Source organism: Antennarius striatus, chromosome 17 (genome assembly GCF_040054535.1).
Source record: "Antennarius striatus isolate MH-2024 chromosome 17, ASM4005453v1, whole genome shotgun sequence".
Classification (NCBI taxonomy): domain Eukaryota; kingdom Metazoa; phylum Chordata; class Actinopteri; order Lophiiformes; family Antennariidae; genus Antennarius; species Antennarius striatus.
The window spans coordinates 893380-909466 of NC_090792.1; the positions used below are offsets into that span (position 1 = coordinate 893380).

At 45.3% G+C, this 16087-nt stretch overlaps 3 protein-coding genes across 4 annotated transcripts in view; 2 read left to right on the forward strand and 1 right to left on the reverse strand.

Moving 5' to 3' along the window:
* The window catches only part of crybg1a (crystallin beta-gamma domain containing 1a), a 40202-nt gene extending 38741 nt beyond the window's left edge, over positions 1-1461 (forward strand). Inside the window, exon 24 of the mRNA XM_068339180.1 lies at positions 156-1461. Within this exon, the coding sequence (XP_068195281.1) occupies positions 156-244 (89 nt within the window). The 3' untranslated portion in view covers positions 245-1461. The remainder of the gene's footprint in view (positions 1-155) is intronic.
* Positions 292-8929, reverse strand: rtn4ip1 (reticulon 4 interacting protein 1). The gene is made up of 9 exons (XM_068339183.1): positions 8656-8929; positions 7200-7351; positions 6329-6397; positions 5937-6061; positions 5795-5843; positions 5415-5551; positions 5070-5253; positions 2672-2764; positions 292-2331 (listed from the first exon to the last, which is right to left on the reverse strand). Exons 1-9 carry the CDS (start codon positions 8921-8923, stop codon positions 2203-2205), a joined length of 1206 nt encoding a protein of 401 aa, XP_068195284.1. The 5' UTR covers positions 8924-8929; the 3' UTR covers positions 292-2202.
* A 177-nt stretch (positions 8930-9106) lies between these two features.
* Positions 9107-16087, forward strand: qrsl1 (glutaminyl-tRNA amidotransferase subunit QRSL1). Of its 2 annotated transcripts, none has more exons than XM_068339181.1 (11): positions 9107-9340; positions 9790-9949; positions 10175-10273; positions 11047-11143; positions 11298-11459; positions 11570-11745; positions 12114-12226; positions 13046-13238; positions 13334-13451; positions 13914-14119; positions 15707-16087. In XM_068339181.1, exons 1-11 carry the CDS (start codon positions 9107-9109, stop codon positions 15934-15936), a joined length of 1788 nt encoding a protein of 595 aa, XP_068195282.1. In that variant the 3' UTR covers positions 15937-16087. The 2 variants fall into 2 exon arrangements, with proteins under 2 accessions (XP_068195282.1, XP_068195283.1); XM_068339182.1 differs by having other exon boundaries at positions 13914-14115; positions 15707-16059.

Here is a 16087-nt window from a genome sequence, read left to right on the forward strand (position 1 = left end):
ACTCAGATGGTGCAGGGATCAGAAACGTGTGATGGAGGCTGATGGGTTAGTGAGGCATGCTGGGCCTGGAGCTGGTCCTGGTCTTTTGGTCTGGGGGGGGGGGGGGGATTAGGACACAGACTCCAGACTTATTTTGTGTTTCCTTTATTTCTCAGGTGGTCAGCAGTTCGACAAGAACCAGATCATCCTCAGCACGTTTAATGAGAAGAAACTGAACCAGAGATGGACTTTGGAGCTCTTATGATGATGATGATGATGAGGATGAGGATGATGATGATAACGACAATGACGACGATGATGATGACGATGATGACGATGACGATGACGATGATGATGATGGTGACGATGATGATGAGGATCTGCTGAGCCAGATCTCCCCAGATAAATTCTGCTGCGGTCCTTTGGGCAGTGGGCCCTGTGATGCAGCTCCACTGTGGGACCCCCACCACCGATGTGGACCCAGAATGTGGGGGGGGGGGTCAATAACTGCTTGTTTATTGGTATTAAGTTTACTATTGACTGGATAAGAATTATAACTTTGATAAATGTAAACGTTCACGTTAGTGGTTGAAAGAGTGTTTTCTTGTTCCAGAATGTTTGTCCTGCAATATTTTTTTAGTTCTATTTGATCAAACTTCAAACCAAAGACTCGTGTAGAGAAGTCAGCTGGTTCACAGCTTCGTGCCCGTCTCTGTGCCTTTCTACTGCACGTCGTTCTGTTTACTGCGGATTGGAACAGTTTTTGTAAAATGACTGCAGTGTGAAGAATTATCGACATTCCAAAGATCTGCAGATGATCTGTTTTTATTCTTTCTGTGGATCCAGATTTGTCTGTTGTAAAGTTTTGATTAGAATTTATGAAAACTACCTTTCAGTGATAGATTGTACATAAACAGTGTATAGATAGATTTCAGTCCACTGTTGATTGTAAATATGTGAATGAAAAGAGAAAACTTTACACATGAAAAACTGTGATTTTCTATTTTTAGAAAACAAACATTCTTGGGTTTTATTTGACCTCAGACACGTGTAGCTTGATAACAAACTACTTTCTGTGATCCACACTGGTGCAGGTGCTGCATTCAGACGCATTGGACGGTTGGATAAAGTAAGCTGTGAATAACCATTGAAGATTTATCAGGTTGGATTGTTTTCTTTGTCAGAGCAGGATGATCACGGCTCGTCCGTGTTTACATCCTAAACACGTTAGTGAAGCTGTCAGCGTTGCCATTAGCCTACTAGTCTACTGGGGCTTTCTGATGTGAACCTGACTGATGTGGCTCATCATCATAGTGTTGAAGTTACTGCTTGAGCACATTTTCAGAGGTTAGACACTCCCAAATTAGGATTAGAAAATGTACCGTTGTCCTGAAAGCAGCATAAATTCATGTTAAGGTTTTTGGTTTAGGACAACATGTCTGCCTGTTTCACTGTAACATGCAATAAAAGGAATAAAATGTCCACTGATTTATAGTCTCATCATGAACACATCCTGTCGCCACATCAACACACGTCTGGTGTTAATGTAGTTTTTAACACGGATGAATCCTGCCTGTGTAAGACCGATATAAAGAGATGCAAATATTAAAGGAAACAAACATAGTGAGTTCTCACGGGAGACGTCGCTACAGATACACGCATACAGACAGAACACTCCTGGTAGATATGCTGGCAGACGTTTTACAGTATTTTCCACACGATAAGGCACCCAAAAGCCTTTCATTTTCTCAGGAACTGACAGTGTTCCTTATGTATGAAAAAAGTTAAAATAGGCCATTCATTGAAGGTGCGCCTTATAATCAAATGTGGAAAATACTGTATTTCATTATTTTTCATAATATTTTTGCAGAGAAAAGCGAGGCTTGCGTGGAGCTCAGGGCGTTTCCTCATTCTGACTGATGAATGTAAAACTTATTCCAAGACGGCAACTTGTTGAGGCTCCTTTACGTTTATCTGGGTGTTTAATATGCAAATACGTACATTTGACATTGTTGGCTCTTCGAACTGCCTTTACACAATCACTTCCTTTTTCTTCTTCCTCATAACTTTACCAACCATCTCAAACTACAGCAGAAGCTGAGGTGTTTTGATGAATGCACAGAACCCGACCAGACACACAACGCAGCTACAAACCCACACAGTAACAACCCTGTCAGCTGAGGCTTTGTGTTCCCATTCTTCCCAGTTTGTGTCCAGACTAAATCAGTCGTACACATCCGCTCCTTCACTGATCTGGACCACCGTCTTCCCTCGAGCGTGACCCCTTTCCACCTTCTTCAAAGCCTGAGGAACCTCAGAGAAGCTGAAGGTGTCCTCCAGCACCGCTCTGATCTGGTAGAGAGGAGAAAGAGGACGGCTGAGCAGCATCGTCACAACACACACAGCTGCTATGATCACTATTACTAATCACAATCAGATTATTATTGATTGTATTTATCTATTGATTTACAGATTGGCAGGTCCCTGTCCCATCCTTTCACAAAATGTACAAAAATGCGAAAACAGCTAAACTTCCTGGACCTGCACCTTGATGAACTGAATGACCTCTTACCCATTTTAAGAACCACCTCTCTGGAAATCTATTAAGACTTATTAAGTAACAACCAGACAGTTGGTAATGATAACATGAGTCAGAGAAGCATCCATTTAGAGAATAAACCTGCTACTGTACCTGTCCTGCATCCACCATTTCTCCGACTTCATCCAGTGCAGGACCACTGGGGGCAAAGAACCCCCAGCGGTAGTGAACTCCTTTGATTAAATGCTGCAAGAAAACAGAAGGAGAGAAAACACAAGAGCTGTGAGAACGAGCTCAGCACACACTCAGAGTGTCCTTCCAGGTGTGTGATGTCCGTCCTTCACCGCGTGTTGGGCTGCGTGTGACGGAGGATTGTGTCCATGAGGAACGGGCCGAAGGCTGTGGAGGCTGGATGCAAACTTGTTGGTGACTGTATGTACTTTACAGCTCCAGGCAGATGTAATGGTATGAATTAAATCACACACCCCCGGGGGGCGACAGCAGAGGCTATTGAGGCCAAACATCGTCCAGTCAGCCTCAGAGGATCCTCACTGGAACTCACTGAGTGATGGGGGAGTGAAACTGCCAGCAGTGATGTACATGTTCACTATTATATATGACACTGTTGTTCCCTATGCTGTAACATAATACACTATTGAATGGGGAGGTGTGTGTGGCTTCTGACTGGATGTGTATCCCATATCCAGACTCTCAGGCGGCGGGGGGGGTCTCCTGATCATCTACCACCAACACATTTTGAGTTCTGACTGAAACAATCGGGCCTTTGGCGCTGAAACGCTGCCTCAGCAGTTTGGAGGGATGGTGGGGGAGTCAAACTGACACCCCCCCTGAGGGAGAACCTCTCCCCTCGTCTCAGATGACATCATCTGACGCGCAAGATGGAAACAAAGACAACAGACACAAAGGTGGAGAAAAGAACATTATTACATCACACATATGTGAGACACAGTAACACAGGATCACTGACACAACTGACCAATGAGCAGGAGGCAGATGGAGACACAACGTTCTCATTTCATGGAACACCCCCCAGAAGTTTCCCATAGTGCCCCCCCCCCCCCAACCACGTGGGTTAGGTGGAAGTCGACACAGATTCTCTTAGTGATGAAATGATGAGTTTAATCTCTAATCACAATCTCTGCTCTAACAGGATGTGTGTGTGTGTGTGTGTGTGTGTGTGTGTGTGTGTGTGTGTGTGTGTGTGTGTGTGTGTGTGTGTGTGTGTGTGTATGTGTGTGTGTGTGTGTGTGTGTGTGTGTTACGTTCCTGTAAACACTATATAAACTATATAAACACGATTAAAACCAACAGTGTGTTCTAGAGTGTTAATGATTCCCCTACAGGATCAATAAGGTGAACGGGTTTATTTTATATTTCTGGTTATCATGTGAAGAAAAGTTTCTCCAGGACGTTTTTATTAAAGAACAGTTCAGACATTTTGTTGTTATTATATAAATATTTACACTAATCCCTCTCGTATTCACGCATCAACTCACCACCTCACCTCATCGTGGATTTTTGGCCGGCCGTCATGTGATACCGTACACGCATTCTATTGGCTGACGGCATCAGGAAGTGTTCTACGTTCTGTGAGTCTCTGACTTCCGTGAGACACAAAAGTGTTTTAAACAGTCATCAGAGGGTTTAAAGGTGATACAGATAGAAGGTGGTTTAATGTCAGTATGGGGGGGTCACAATAGTTTGTTGTTTTATCACCAAATTTGTTACCCGTGTGTGGTTCCTGGAACGCCTTAACCGTGAGTAAGGAGGGATCACTTATTCAGACCGGGTCCATACGCTGTCAGTGTTGTGGGTGTTCCTGGTCCCTGAGTTCTAATGAAGGTGAATCTCACGTCTGTGGTGAACAAACACACCTCAGGCCACCGCCTGCGTCACACTTTGTGTCGGTTACGTTCCCACGTTTCCCAGAGGTGGAAGGACTTGAATTTACTTGAACGTGACGCCGATGCCTTTGGGATAAACTGAAGCGGATTGTAATCCTGAACTAATCCCACCAACGTCTCCACACGGCTTTTAAAGGAGTATTCCAGTGATAGAAACCTGTTAGCAGCCATGCTAACGGGAATGCTAACAGAATGAAGACAGATCAAGTCTGAGTCTTCATCAGACATCCAGTGACCCAAACCGACTGCAGTACTAGTGGAGTACTAGTGGAGTACTAGTGGAGTACTAGTGGAGTACTAGTGGAGTACTAGTGGAGTACTAGTGGAGTACTAGTGGAGTACTAGTGCAGTACTAGTGGAGTACTAGTGGAGTACTAGTGGAATACTAGTGGAGTACTAGTGGAGTACTAGTGCAGTACTAGTGGAGTACTAGTGGAGTACTAGTGGAGTACTAGTGGAGTACTAGTGGAATACTAGTGGAGTACTAGTGGAGTACTAGTGCAGTACTAGTGGAGTACTAGTGGAGTACTAGTGGAGTACTAGTGGAGTACTAGTGCAGTACTAGTGGAGTACTAGTGGAGTACTAGTGGAGTACTAGTGGAGTACTTGTACTGTATCCTGATTACCTTGAGGACTTTGAAGGCCACGGTCACGGCCGTCTGCATCATCCCGTCAGCGACCCCCAGTCTGTCCGTGTTGTGGAGGAACGGCGTCACCAGGGTGACGTACTTGGCGCCGCTCCAGGGTTTGAGAAGATCCAGCGCCCAACGCTCCGTGTCCCCCCCCACGGTGTCCAGGACCAGGTCAAACCTGCAGGGAGAGAAGGGGACAGGAGACGGTGGAAGGTGTGTGTGTGTGTGTGTGTGTGTGTGTGTGTGTGTGTGTGTGTGTGTGTGTGTGTGTGTGTGTGTGTGTGTGTGTGTGTGTGTGTGTGTGTGTGTGTGTGTGTGTGTGAGGAGGGGGGGTCTCACTTCTCTAGTGCACGGAGGGGCTCCTCCACAGGTCCAGCGGTGTAGTCCATCACGCAGTCTGCCCCCAGACTCTTTACAAGCTGCTCAGCATTGTGGGAGCAGGTAACCGTCACATGGGCCCCCCAAGCCTTCAGCATCTGGGGGGGGGGGGGCAGAAGGATCAGTAAAATAATTTTTAAAAAGTCAAATTAGTTTTTAATCTATTTCTATACATTATTTATTTTCTTTGGATTCTAACTCCAAAATGATCCTGTAGGTGTGTTACTGTGGGGGGGGGGGGGTCAAGACGTACACAGATCATACAACAGACATGATCACGTGTTACATCTGAGTCACATGATCACTGATTTATTCACACAGTACTGCCTCTTCATCCGTACCTGGATAGCGAACGTTCCCACCCCCCCGGATCCCCCCAGGATCAGAATCCTGTTGGGGGGAGGAAACGCAGACATGAGCGTTTATGTTTGTGTGAACTGTTCCTTTAAAAATAATCCACATTTACCCCCCGGGTTTTCTCACCTCTTGTTGCCACAGTTGTCCCTGTTGAGCCCCCCAGTGTTGACCAGCGCTGACCAGGCGGTGGTGGCCACGTAGGGGACGGCCGCGGCCTCCGTGTGGCTGAGGCGCTTGGGTTTGTGGGATATCTGGTAATGATAACAGCTGTTAGCGTAGCGTTAGCCCCTTCCAACAGCCCACAGGCTGATTCGTGTGAACGAGAAGAGCTAAACCACGTGGTCGCCCGTCACGTACTGCACCAACAACAATAAACCGTGAGATGACGGCTGGTGAGACGTGGTTCAGGTTTAGGGGAGAAAACATGGATATGAAAGTAAGAAGATAAATCAATGAGAAGACACTCATGAGACAAATCCCACACAGACAGGACGTGGGTGACGTCACATGATCGTTACCTCATTAGCGCTCAGCACCACAAACTCAGCCAGGCTGCCCTGCTTCCACAGGGGGACGGCCGCCCACACCTGATGGAGACAAACACAACGGTGTGACCGAGTCCACTGATGATGTGGGTCGCACTGCGTCAACGCGTGGCAACAAACAGCAACAGGATGTGATGTCACGTGTTACTTCACACACAGATACGCAAATCGGCAAATTAAACTGCAGCGGAGTCACACACGTTGTTTGTAAAAGAGGAACAGGACAAACTGAAAAGCTGACCAAAGCCAATTATTGCTCCAAGCAGAAATAAATAGTTCCACGAGTATCTTTCTTATGAGACGCAAACCAATGATTTGTTTCATTAATGATTTCTTTGCCAATTTTTTTTCTACTTGATCAATAATTAGTTACAATAAAAAAAATCATTTTTGTTACAAGTTCCACCTTCCAGTTATTTTTATTGCCAAAATATGTGGATGTGTCATGAGGCCAGTCATGCTGACACTGTGGTGGTGATGAAAACACTCCACTGACACAGAGAGTCTGTCCCTGACAAACGGCCTCAGGTCGAGTGTCACTACCAAGGTGATGCCCAGCGTGTGTTCTCAAAGTGTGGTGAGTGTTCAGCACAAAACCACTGCAGACAGGAGATCGTAGGAAAGTTTTGGGTTTGATTCTCTACAGGTCAAGTTAGAAAAAATCTTTTTACAGCCGTTGTGGCCTATGATTGGGTTTTGTACTCACTACATAATGATTCAGTAGAATTTTCTGCCCAAAATAGAATGACTTATTCAAATGTTTTGGACCGAGTTAGAAGTACTAGTGGAGTACTAGTTAGAGGATTAGTGTTGGTATCAATAGAGGCCCCTCTGCTCCTGTCACCTCGTCCCTTTCTTTGAAGTACTTGACATCCAGGCCACACTCCATGATAACCCCTGACACGTCCCTCCCCAGGATGAGAGGGAACTCGCTGCCGGACTGCTTCAGATTCAGAGGGTCTCTCTTCGTAGACATGGTTGCAGCTCCATAGCCCCCTGAAAGGAGCAGCCAAATGTTAGAGCTGCCATCAGAGAGGGTAGAATCACGAGGAGGCGGGGGCAACATCTGGAGCAGCGCAACAGCAAAGAAATTATCTTTACAGGATGTATTTGTTTTGCTGAATATATGACAAATTATTTCACTTTTGATGGAGTACAGTCACCAATACCGGCAATTCAATACTGGAATTATTACATATATTGCAATTTTTTAATCTAATATTAGGGAAAATTGTATAGCATGATGACAAACCTGAAAAAAAAAGTTTCTATTGTTGTAATTTAACGTAACGTCCAAACTAGAAAACACCGACACAAACCTCCAGCCATTTGTGGAGAATCAATACAGTTTCAAAAACACTGTTGTTTTTAACACCAAAACATCTACAAACTATAATAATGATCACTCAATGGATCAATCATTAGATCTCAGAGCTGCTAACATGTGCTGCAACTTTTTAAATATTGTCAGTGATTATTTGTTAAAATAACTGAATAATCAATCAGTAGCTGAACTATGGTGTCAGAAAGATCATCATTCAGTGAAAACGGTTGGACAGACGGACGGACGGACGGACAGATTTGGTCGGTCGTGGACGTAGGCAGTGTGTTTGGCAGCCAACATGTGTTCTGTCAGTAAAGTGTACCAAACTCTATCTATCTATCTATCTATCTATCTATCTATCCATCTATCTAACTCTGTGACAACAGTAACAATCTGAGTCCTGTTGTCAGTGACATGATCTGTAGAATCCCCTGAAGACGAAGAACAAACATTTGTCATCTTTTCTTATAACAGACTTGAGGTTCATCAAATGACAGCCTCCACAGGGAAGCTGACGGTGGAAGGTGTGTGTGTGTGTGTGTGTGTGTGTGTGTGTGTGTGTGTGTGTGTGTGTGTGTGTGTGTGTGTGGTGCCCTTTACTTTACTCAATCGCCCCTATTTGTTTAGATACGATTAGATAAACTTCATTTATCCAAAACTGTGAATTTAAGAAGTGACTGTATTTAATTGATACCTGATATCCAGGACCCTCGCACCTTGCCTCTCATCACCTCACCTCTCATCACCTCACCTCTCATCACCTCACCTCTCATCACCTCACCTCTCATCACCTTGCCTCTCATCACCTCACCTCTCATCACCTCACCTCTCATCACCTCACCTCTCATCACCTTGCCTCTCATCACCTAACCTCTCATCACCTTGCCTCTCATCACCTCACCTCTCATCACCTCACCTCTCATCACCTCACCTCTCATCACCTAACCTCTCATCCCCTTACCTCTCATCACCTTACCTCTCATGCTGACATCCACTGGGTTCAGTCCTGCTGCAAACACTTTGACAATCACCTCGTTTGGATAGTGAATAATAGGAAAACTGACATTTCTAGAGAACCTCAACAGATCATTTCCTCCATATTTATCTATAACCCAGGCGAACATCGTGGACCTGCACGCTCTGCTGGTACCCAGCAGTCTGACCGACACTGATGGGTGGGCTTTGGTGGACCGACTGAGGAGAGAGAACCTCCTGCCGGACACCAACAGTCTGACGGAACCCATCTCTGGTGGTCAGTCAACTAGCAGCGTGCAGCCAGCACGCTCAGATAGAATTAATCCCTTATTCAAACCCTTCATAAACCGCGATTATCATCTGACTATAAACATTATCTCTTAATATAATCGCGTCCAATTATCCATCCCGGTGGGACCAGTTATTCCAAACTTAGGTATTGTTTGAGGTCAATGTGTCTCCGTGTCTTTCCGGGTTCTCTCGGTGTTTTGGACAGCGGTCATCGATTCAACCAATCAGAGCGCGGGTTCTTCAACCGCTGTCCAATCACGGACCGCGCTGCTGAATGCTGCCTCCGGAAGCTAGCATGGCAGCGTCCGGGAGGATGGCACCGAGCAGCGGGGGTTGTTAGGCTGAAATGTGGCCACAGGAAGACGGTAGACATGCTGGGCCGGAAAATAAGGGAGGTGAGTGGGACGGTTCGGTCCGGATGTTCTCTCTGCGGGTTTGTGTGACGAGTTTGTCCGATTTAAACCACCGAACGACAAGAGCAGAGACCGGACCCTCTGGCGCAGACTGACGGCAGCCTGAGGGCTCCGACGGGCTGTCCTGGGAGATGCCTGCAACCAGACGGATCGGTTAGCAGCGGAGCTCCCACTCATATGTCTGGGTTTATCCTGTTACACGTCTCCTACTTTAAAATGATGGAGAATAAATGCGTTTCATAATTGTGGAAGAAAGTAAGAGCTATTTAACAAAATAAAAGCATGAGTTGTATTAGTATTGGCAGACAGGTAGTGTTAAAGTACATAATGACCCCACTCCAGTGACGTGTCTCACTAACATGTGGTGTTCAGCGCTGTACTGTTTACAGCTGCTTCATTCAGGTGTCTCTCCCCCTTCATCCTGTCTGAAGGTGTCTCTGGCGCTCAGGGGGGGCAGAACGTCTCCAACAGAACTCTGTAGGAAGAGTCTGACCCGCATCAAGGAGACTCAACACCTGAACGCGTTCATCAGCGTGGCAGAGGAGTCAGCGCTGAGGCAGGCTGGAGACGCAGAAACCAGACTGCTCAAAGGTGTGTGTGTGTGTGTGTGTGTGTGTGTGTGTGTGTGTGTGTGTGTGTGTGTGTGTGTGTGTGTGTGTGTGTGTGTGTGTGTGTGTGTGTGTGTGTGTGTGTGTGTGTGTGTGTGTGTGTGTGTGTGTGTGTGTGTGTGTGTGTGTGTGTGTGTGTGTGTGTGTGTGCCGTGTGCCGTGTGCCGTGTGCCGTGTGGAGTCACTGTGTGTCCTTGTCACCCTGCAGGTACCCCCAGAGGGATTCTGGATGGAATCCCCTTTGCTGTCAAGGACAACTTCTGCACCGACCGGCTCAGGACCACGTGTGCGTCCAGGATGCTGAAAGGTGTGTGTTCTTCGCTGTGATTGGGTGATGTCCTCTGGGTTCATGAAGACCCACATCCACAGTGGACCTTCACGATGGACAGTGACTCAGTAGTCAATACTTTCTAACAGTATCAGCTCAAGCTGTCAGTCCTGTTTGACATAAGAGTACAAGTAGTCCTCAACGTATGAACATGACTGGTTCCTAGAGGCTGTTTGTAAGTTGAATTGCTCAGAAGTTGTTATTTATTAAATTTCAATCTATGAAACCTTTGAGGCTATTTAAATGTCAATACTACTCTAAATCTTCTTCTTCTTCTCCTCCAGGCTTTTCCCTTCAGGGGTCTCCACAGCCAATCAGTGTCCTCCATCCAACCCTGTCTTCTCATCCTCTTCTCTCACACCAACTACCTTCATGTCCTCTTTCACTACATCCATAAACCTCCTCTTTGGTCTTCCTCTAGGCCTCCTGCCTGGCAGTTCAGAACTCAGCATCCTTCTACCAATATACTACTCTAAATACTCATTACTACTCTAAATACTTAAGTACTATTCCTTAAGACTGACCAGAAACAATAACAGGACATAAAAACAACATAACAGGTTGTTTCAAATTAAGTCATTCTCAATTATACATTTTTTTAAGGATTTAAGGAAGGATTTTATTTATTTGGCATTTGAACCTCTAGTTGTCAAGGAAACCAGCAGACTAGGATCACAACCCACCTGGTTGTCCTGTGTTTTCTAGAAAGATGCTGGTTTTGTGCTGATGACTGACGGCCTTTTGTTCTTCAGACTTTTCTCCACCCTATAACGCCACTGTGGTCCAGAAGCTCCTGGACCAGGGGGCTGTTCTCATGGGGAAGACCAACATGGATGAGTTTGCTATGGGGTAACATTCCTTTGCTATCAATGTCAGAACCATTCTTTACTCATGGGACATGATTTAGTAACAGCTGGTCACAAATTCCTGTTTGTTTCATCAGTGGTTTGGTTCAGATGTTCAGTCAGAGTCGTTTTAAGTGTGTGGTGGGTTTGCCCCCCAGGTCGGGCAGTACCGACGGGGCTTTCGGTCCAGTGAGAAACCCCTGGCGTTACGCTGCTGCCTACAGAGAGAACAGGAGGGGAGAGGACGACTCTGACTGGGTCATCAGTGGAGGGAGTTCAGGAGGCAGCGCTGCAGCCGTGGCCTCACTGAGCAGCTACTTGTGAGGGAACACACACACACACACACACATTCATGCTCCTGGTGCTGGAAGCCTCTCCACACACACACTCGCGTTCAGTGATCACATGTTGTGTTGGTCGTTGATGGCAGGGCTTTGGGTTCCGACACCGGGGGGTCCACTCGTGTCCCTGCAGCGCTGTGTGGAATCGTGGGCCTGAAGCCCACCTACGGTCTGCTGTCCAGACACGGTCTCATCCCGCTGGTCAACTCCATGGACGTCCCGGGAATTCTGACCCGCAGCGCCGAAGATGCAGCCATCGTCTTAGGTAAAAGAAAATATTCTGATGCTGCGTCTGAACTTCCTTTTGAACAGATGTGTTCTGACTTTAATCCCTGCTTTGTGATCTAAGTGGTTAAGTTGTGTTCATGGACGTCCGTCTGATTCATTACAAATAAATAAGCATTACTGGGATTTGACAAGGAAAGGAAACTAAAAATGTTGTTAAGGAGGATAAAATGATCAAACCCATGTTTTGAACGTTGACATGAGGCACGATCCTGACAAACAAGTTCTGGCACAAGTGGATCTCCCTTTTTCCCCAGACCACTTGGGACTCTTCAGAGTGTGTTCCGTCTGGAGTGGATCAGGGGAACATGTTGTTCTGCTTCCTGAAGATGTTGGTCTGTCACACAGAAACCCTCCAAGGCGTTGATGTGAGAGACTCAACAACCGTTCCGGGAACGTCGTCACCGTCAGAGCGACTGGAACACTGTGATGTCAGCAACATGTGTGTGGGTGTCCCCAAGGTGAGAACACGGTACCTGCTGCGCTCCCTAACAGACAGGCTCTCATGGAGCTCAGACCCCCACCAACACAAGAAAGCATCTGGTGAGAAATATCTGGCAGACCCAACCACAAAAAATATTAAAATGTTCATCAGAAGAAACGTTCATGTTTTTAAAGTGTTTTCTGTAACGCATGGATTTATCTACACACACGAAAACAAAGTGTCCTTGAGTTTTACAGTTTCAGGGGATTGTCAGAAAAATTCAAGACTCTAAACACGGATTATTAAACCCACAGAAGTCCATCGATCAAAAATCAAACTATCAATGAATAAAGACAAATAACATCAGACACAAGTTAGGACATTAACTTTGTTCACAACATTTATCAGAGTTAAAATGGGCTGAACTACTGCATTGTGGGAAATGTAGTTTTGGTCAAAGCACACTTTTGACTTATTTACTTTTAGATACTCTGACCTTTTATGCTCTTGCGGGCCACATTAAATGATGTGGAGGGCCACATTTGGCCCCCGGGCCTCGAGTTTGACACATGTGGACTAGAGGAACAGATGATCTCTGTAGGTTTTTATCCTTATCATTACTAAATGCTCCTGGTAGATTCCTACCAGGATTAGATTCCGTCTAATCCTGGTCATTTATGAGTGGTTTTAGACGCCTTGTGGCATTATTTATTATTATTGTTGTTGTTTTTGTCATTATTGTCAGCAGTATAATCAATACACTATAATCAATACACTTTCCAATACATGTACCGCTCCATGTTTCTGAGCCTCTGGACTCAAAGGCATTGCTCTTCCTTCTGGTCTTGTCTGTCAGGAGTACCACGCCCCCCACCTGTCTGAGGAGACCGTCACACAATGGCGACGAGTAGCTGACATGTTTGAGAGGGCGGGGGCACGGGTGGAGCAGGTGTCCCTCCCCCACACCCCCTACTCCATCGTGTGCTACCACGTCCTGTGTTGTGCTGAGGTGGCGTCCAACATGGCTCGTTTTGATGGAGTAGAATACGGTATGAACCCCCCCGCCCATCCAGATGCTGCATCAGACAGTTCACTGGTCAGATGAGTTAATACTGTCCACCCCCCCCCATCGATCACCGATCAGGCCACCGTAGTACCGTGGACAGCTCGACGGAGGCCATGTACGCGTCAACGCGACACGAGGGCTTCAACGACGTGGTGAGGGGGAGGGTCCTGTCTGGAAACTACTTCCTGCTCAAACAGTAAGGCGTCAGCTGACCAGCGACTGAACACACACTGAACACACACTGAACACACACTGAACACACACTGAACACACACTGAACACACACTCATCTTCTGACATATCGTCATCGTGTTCTACAGTTATGAGCACATTCGGAAAATTCACATTCATAAATCCACTGACTTCCTGGTCGTAGTCGTACCTGATGTACTTCATGTTCCACCTGTCAGCGTAGCGCCGACCTTTAACGGCGGCGTGTCTCCATCAGACGCTGTCCTGATGTCCTGAACTGACCACCACAGCGTCTGACCCTCACGTCAGTCTGATTCCTCTCTACAGTTCAGTGTGTTCGGTGTTTTCCCAGAGTTTAGAGATCTTCCCTCATAATTCAGGGATAATAATTGAGATTATTTTCTTCTCCAGACTGCAGTTCACCTCAAACGATGCGCGTTAACCGTCCTCCTCTTGACTTTTCCAGAAACTACCAGCGCTACTTTGTAAAGGCTCAGAAGGTCCGGCGGCTGATCGCAGACGACTTCCAGCGTGTGTTCAGCTCCGGCGTGGACTTCCTGCTGACGCCCGTCAGTCTGAGCGACGCGGCGCTTCACTCCCACTTCACACAGGAAGACAACCGAACGCGCAGCGCACAGGAGGACGTCTTCACGCAGCCGGCCAACTTGGCAGGTACACACACACACACACACACACACACACTCACAGTCAAACCCGTTCAACACAATGTGATTCTGTGCTGTGAAGACATTGTGGGTCACTCCTAATGTCTGTGTTTTACATTCAGTTCAGTTTTTTTATTTTTATACGAGCACTGGTGATGCAGCGTCTCACTGGAGATCAGGTCAAACAGTCATTCATACACCACACGTGTCAAACTCAAGGCCCGGGGGCCAAATGTGGCCCTCCACATCATTTAATGTGGCCCGCGAGAGCATAAAAGGTCAGAGTGTCTAAAAAGAAATGGGTCAAAATCGTGCTATGACCAAAACTACATTTCCCACAATGCAGTAATTCAACTTATTTTAACTTTTACAAAGAACAAAGTTAACGTCCTAACTTGTGTCTGATGTTATTTTTCTTCATTGATTGATATTTTGATCCTTGATTGATGGACTTCTGTGGGTTTAATAACCTGACAAATGAAAAGGATTTATGTTAGAACAGAGAAACAAACAAACATGTTTTTTCTGTCTAACTGTAATGTTTGGAACTAGAATCAGTCAGAAATTCAGTTATTTAACATTAAGGAGTAGTTACATTTAGTTACATTACACTGAGTTACATTTAGTTACATTTATTAGTTACATTAAGGAGTAGTTACATTTAGTTACATTACACTGAGTTACATTTAGTTACATTTATTAGTTACATTAAGGAGTAGTTACATTTAGTTACATTACACTGAGTTACATTTAGTTACATTTATTAGTTACATTAAGGAGTAGTTACATTTAGTTACATTACACTGAGTTACATTTAGTTACATTTATTAGTTACATTAAGGAGTAGTTACATTTAGTTACATTACACTGAGTTACATTTAGTTACATTTATTAGTTACATTAAGGAGTAGTTACATTTAGTTACATTACACTGAGTTACATTTAGTTACATTTATTAGTTACATTAAGGAGTAGTTACATTTAGTTACATTACACTGAGTTACATTTAGTTACATTTATTAGTTACATTAAGGAGTAGTTACATTTAGTTACATTACACTGAGTTACATTTAGTTACATTTATTAGTTACATTAAGGAGTAGTTACATTTAGTTACATTACACTGAGTTACATTTAGTTAAATTACATTTAGTTACATTACATTTAGTTACATTTATTAGTTACATCTGGCCCTTTCAGGACAGCCGTGATGCTGACGTGGCATTACTTAAACTTGCGTTCTGTGTAAATTGTGGTTGCTTCTTTTCTGATAAATTTAAACATTCAGACAGTTTTGTGGGAGAAACACACAAAAAATGTAAGAAACAAGGAGGGGGTCTTCTTATTTACTATAAATTAAAATTAAATTAAAAAATACACATTGTGTAAGAAACAATTGTAAAGAGGAAATGAGCGTGAATGAGCAGAAGCAGTTCCCCTTCCTGTTTTACTGATCTCTGATTAAACCTTCAGGGCCTGAAACAAATGTGTTTACATGGAGTTAAACTTTCTCCAGCTTTTTATCGCTGTCCAAACTCACCTTGAGGTCTAATCTTCACATTCCTCTGAGCTTAAACTCTCTTTCTTTACCCAGGTATCCCTGCTGTTTCTGTGCCAACCGCCTTATCCAGACGGGGCCTTCCCATTGGCTTGCAGCTCATCGGCCCCGCCCTCCAAGACAGGAAGCTGCTCGCCGTTGCCCAGTGGGTCGAGCAGAGAGTTGGATTTCCTTCTCTCAGTGAGGATGGATTCTCCTCTCAGGGCTCCAGTGACACGGGGATGAACTGGGATGGAGGAGGAAGAGAGTGGACTTCATCGCTATGACAACTGTTAACATGAGTTAACATGAGGCACATTGTGGCTCAGAGCGGCACACCTCTACTGGACGTGTTTGTTGACCACAGGTTAAACCCGTGTGTGTCATCACCCAGAGTGTTTACTGGGTGAACACGGATCTACTGAATAAATGTGATGT

Excerpts from the sequence above, each read along its gene's own strand:
- qrsl1 (XM_068339181.1), top strand. The coding sequence starts at position 9,107 with ATGTGTCTCCGTGTCTTTCCGGGTTCTCTCGGTGTTTTGGACAGCGGT. Across the intron at positions 13,239-13,333 it reads TTTTGATGGAGTAGAATACG|GCCACCGTAGTACCGTGGAC; the intron begins GTATGAACCCCC and ends ATCACCGATCAG. Across the intron at positions 14,120-15,706 it reads GCAGCCGGCCAACTTGGCAG|GTATCCCTGCTGTTTCTGTG; the intron begins GTACACACACAC and ends TTCTTTACCCAG.
- rtn4ip1 (XM_068339183.1), bottom strand. The coding sequence starts at position 8,923 with ATGGGTTCCGTCAGACTGTTGGTGTCCGGCAGGAGGTTCTCTCTCCTC. Across the intron at positions 6,062-6,328 it reads TGGTGCTGAGCGCTAATGAG|ATATCCCACAAACCCAAGCG; the intron begins GTAACGATCATG and ends TATCATTACCAG. Across the intron at positions 5,254-5,414 it reads CCCCTCCGTGCACTAGAGAA|GTTTGACCTGGTCCTGGACA; the intron begins GTGAGACCCCCC and ends CTCTCCCTGCAG.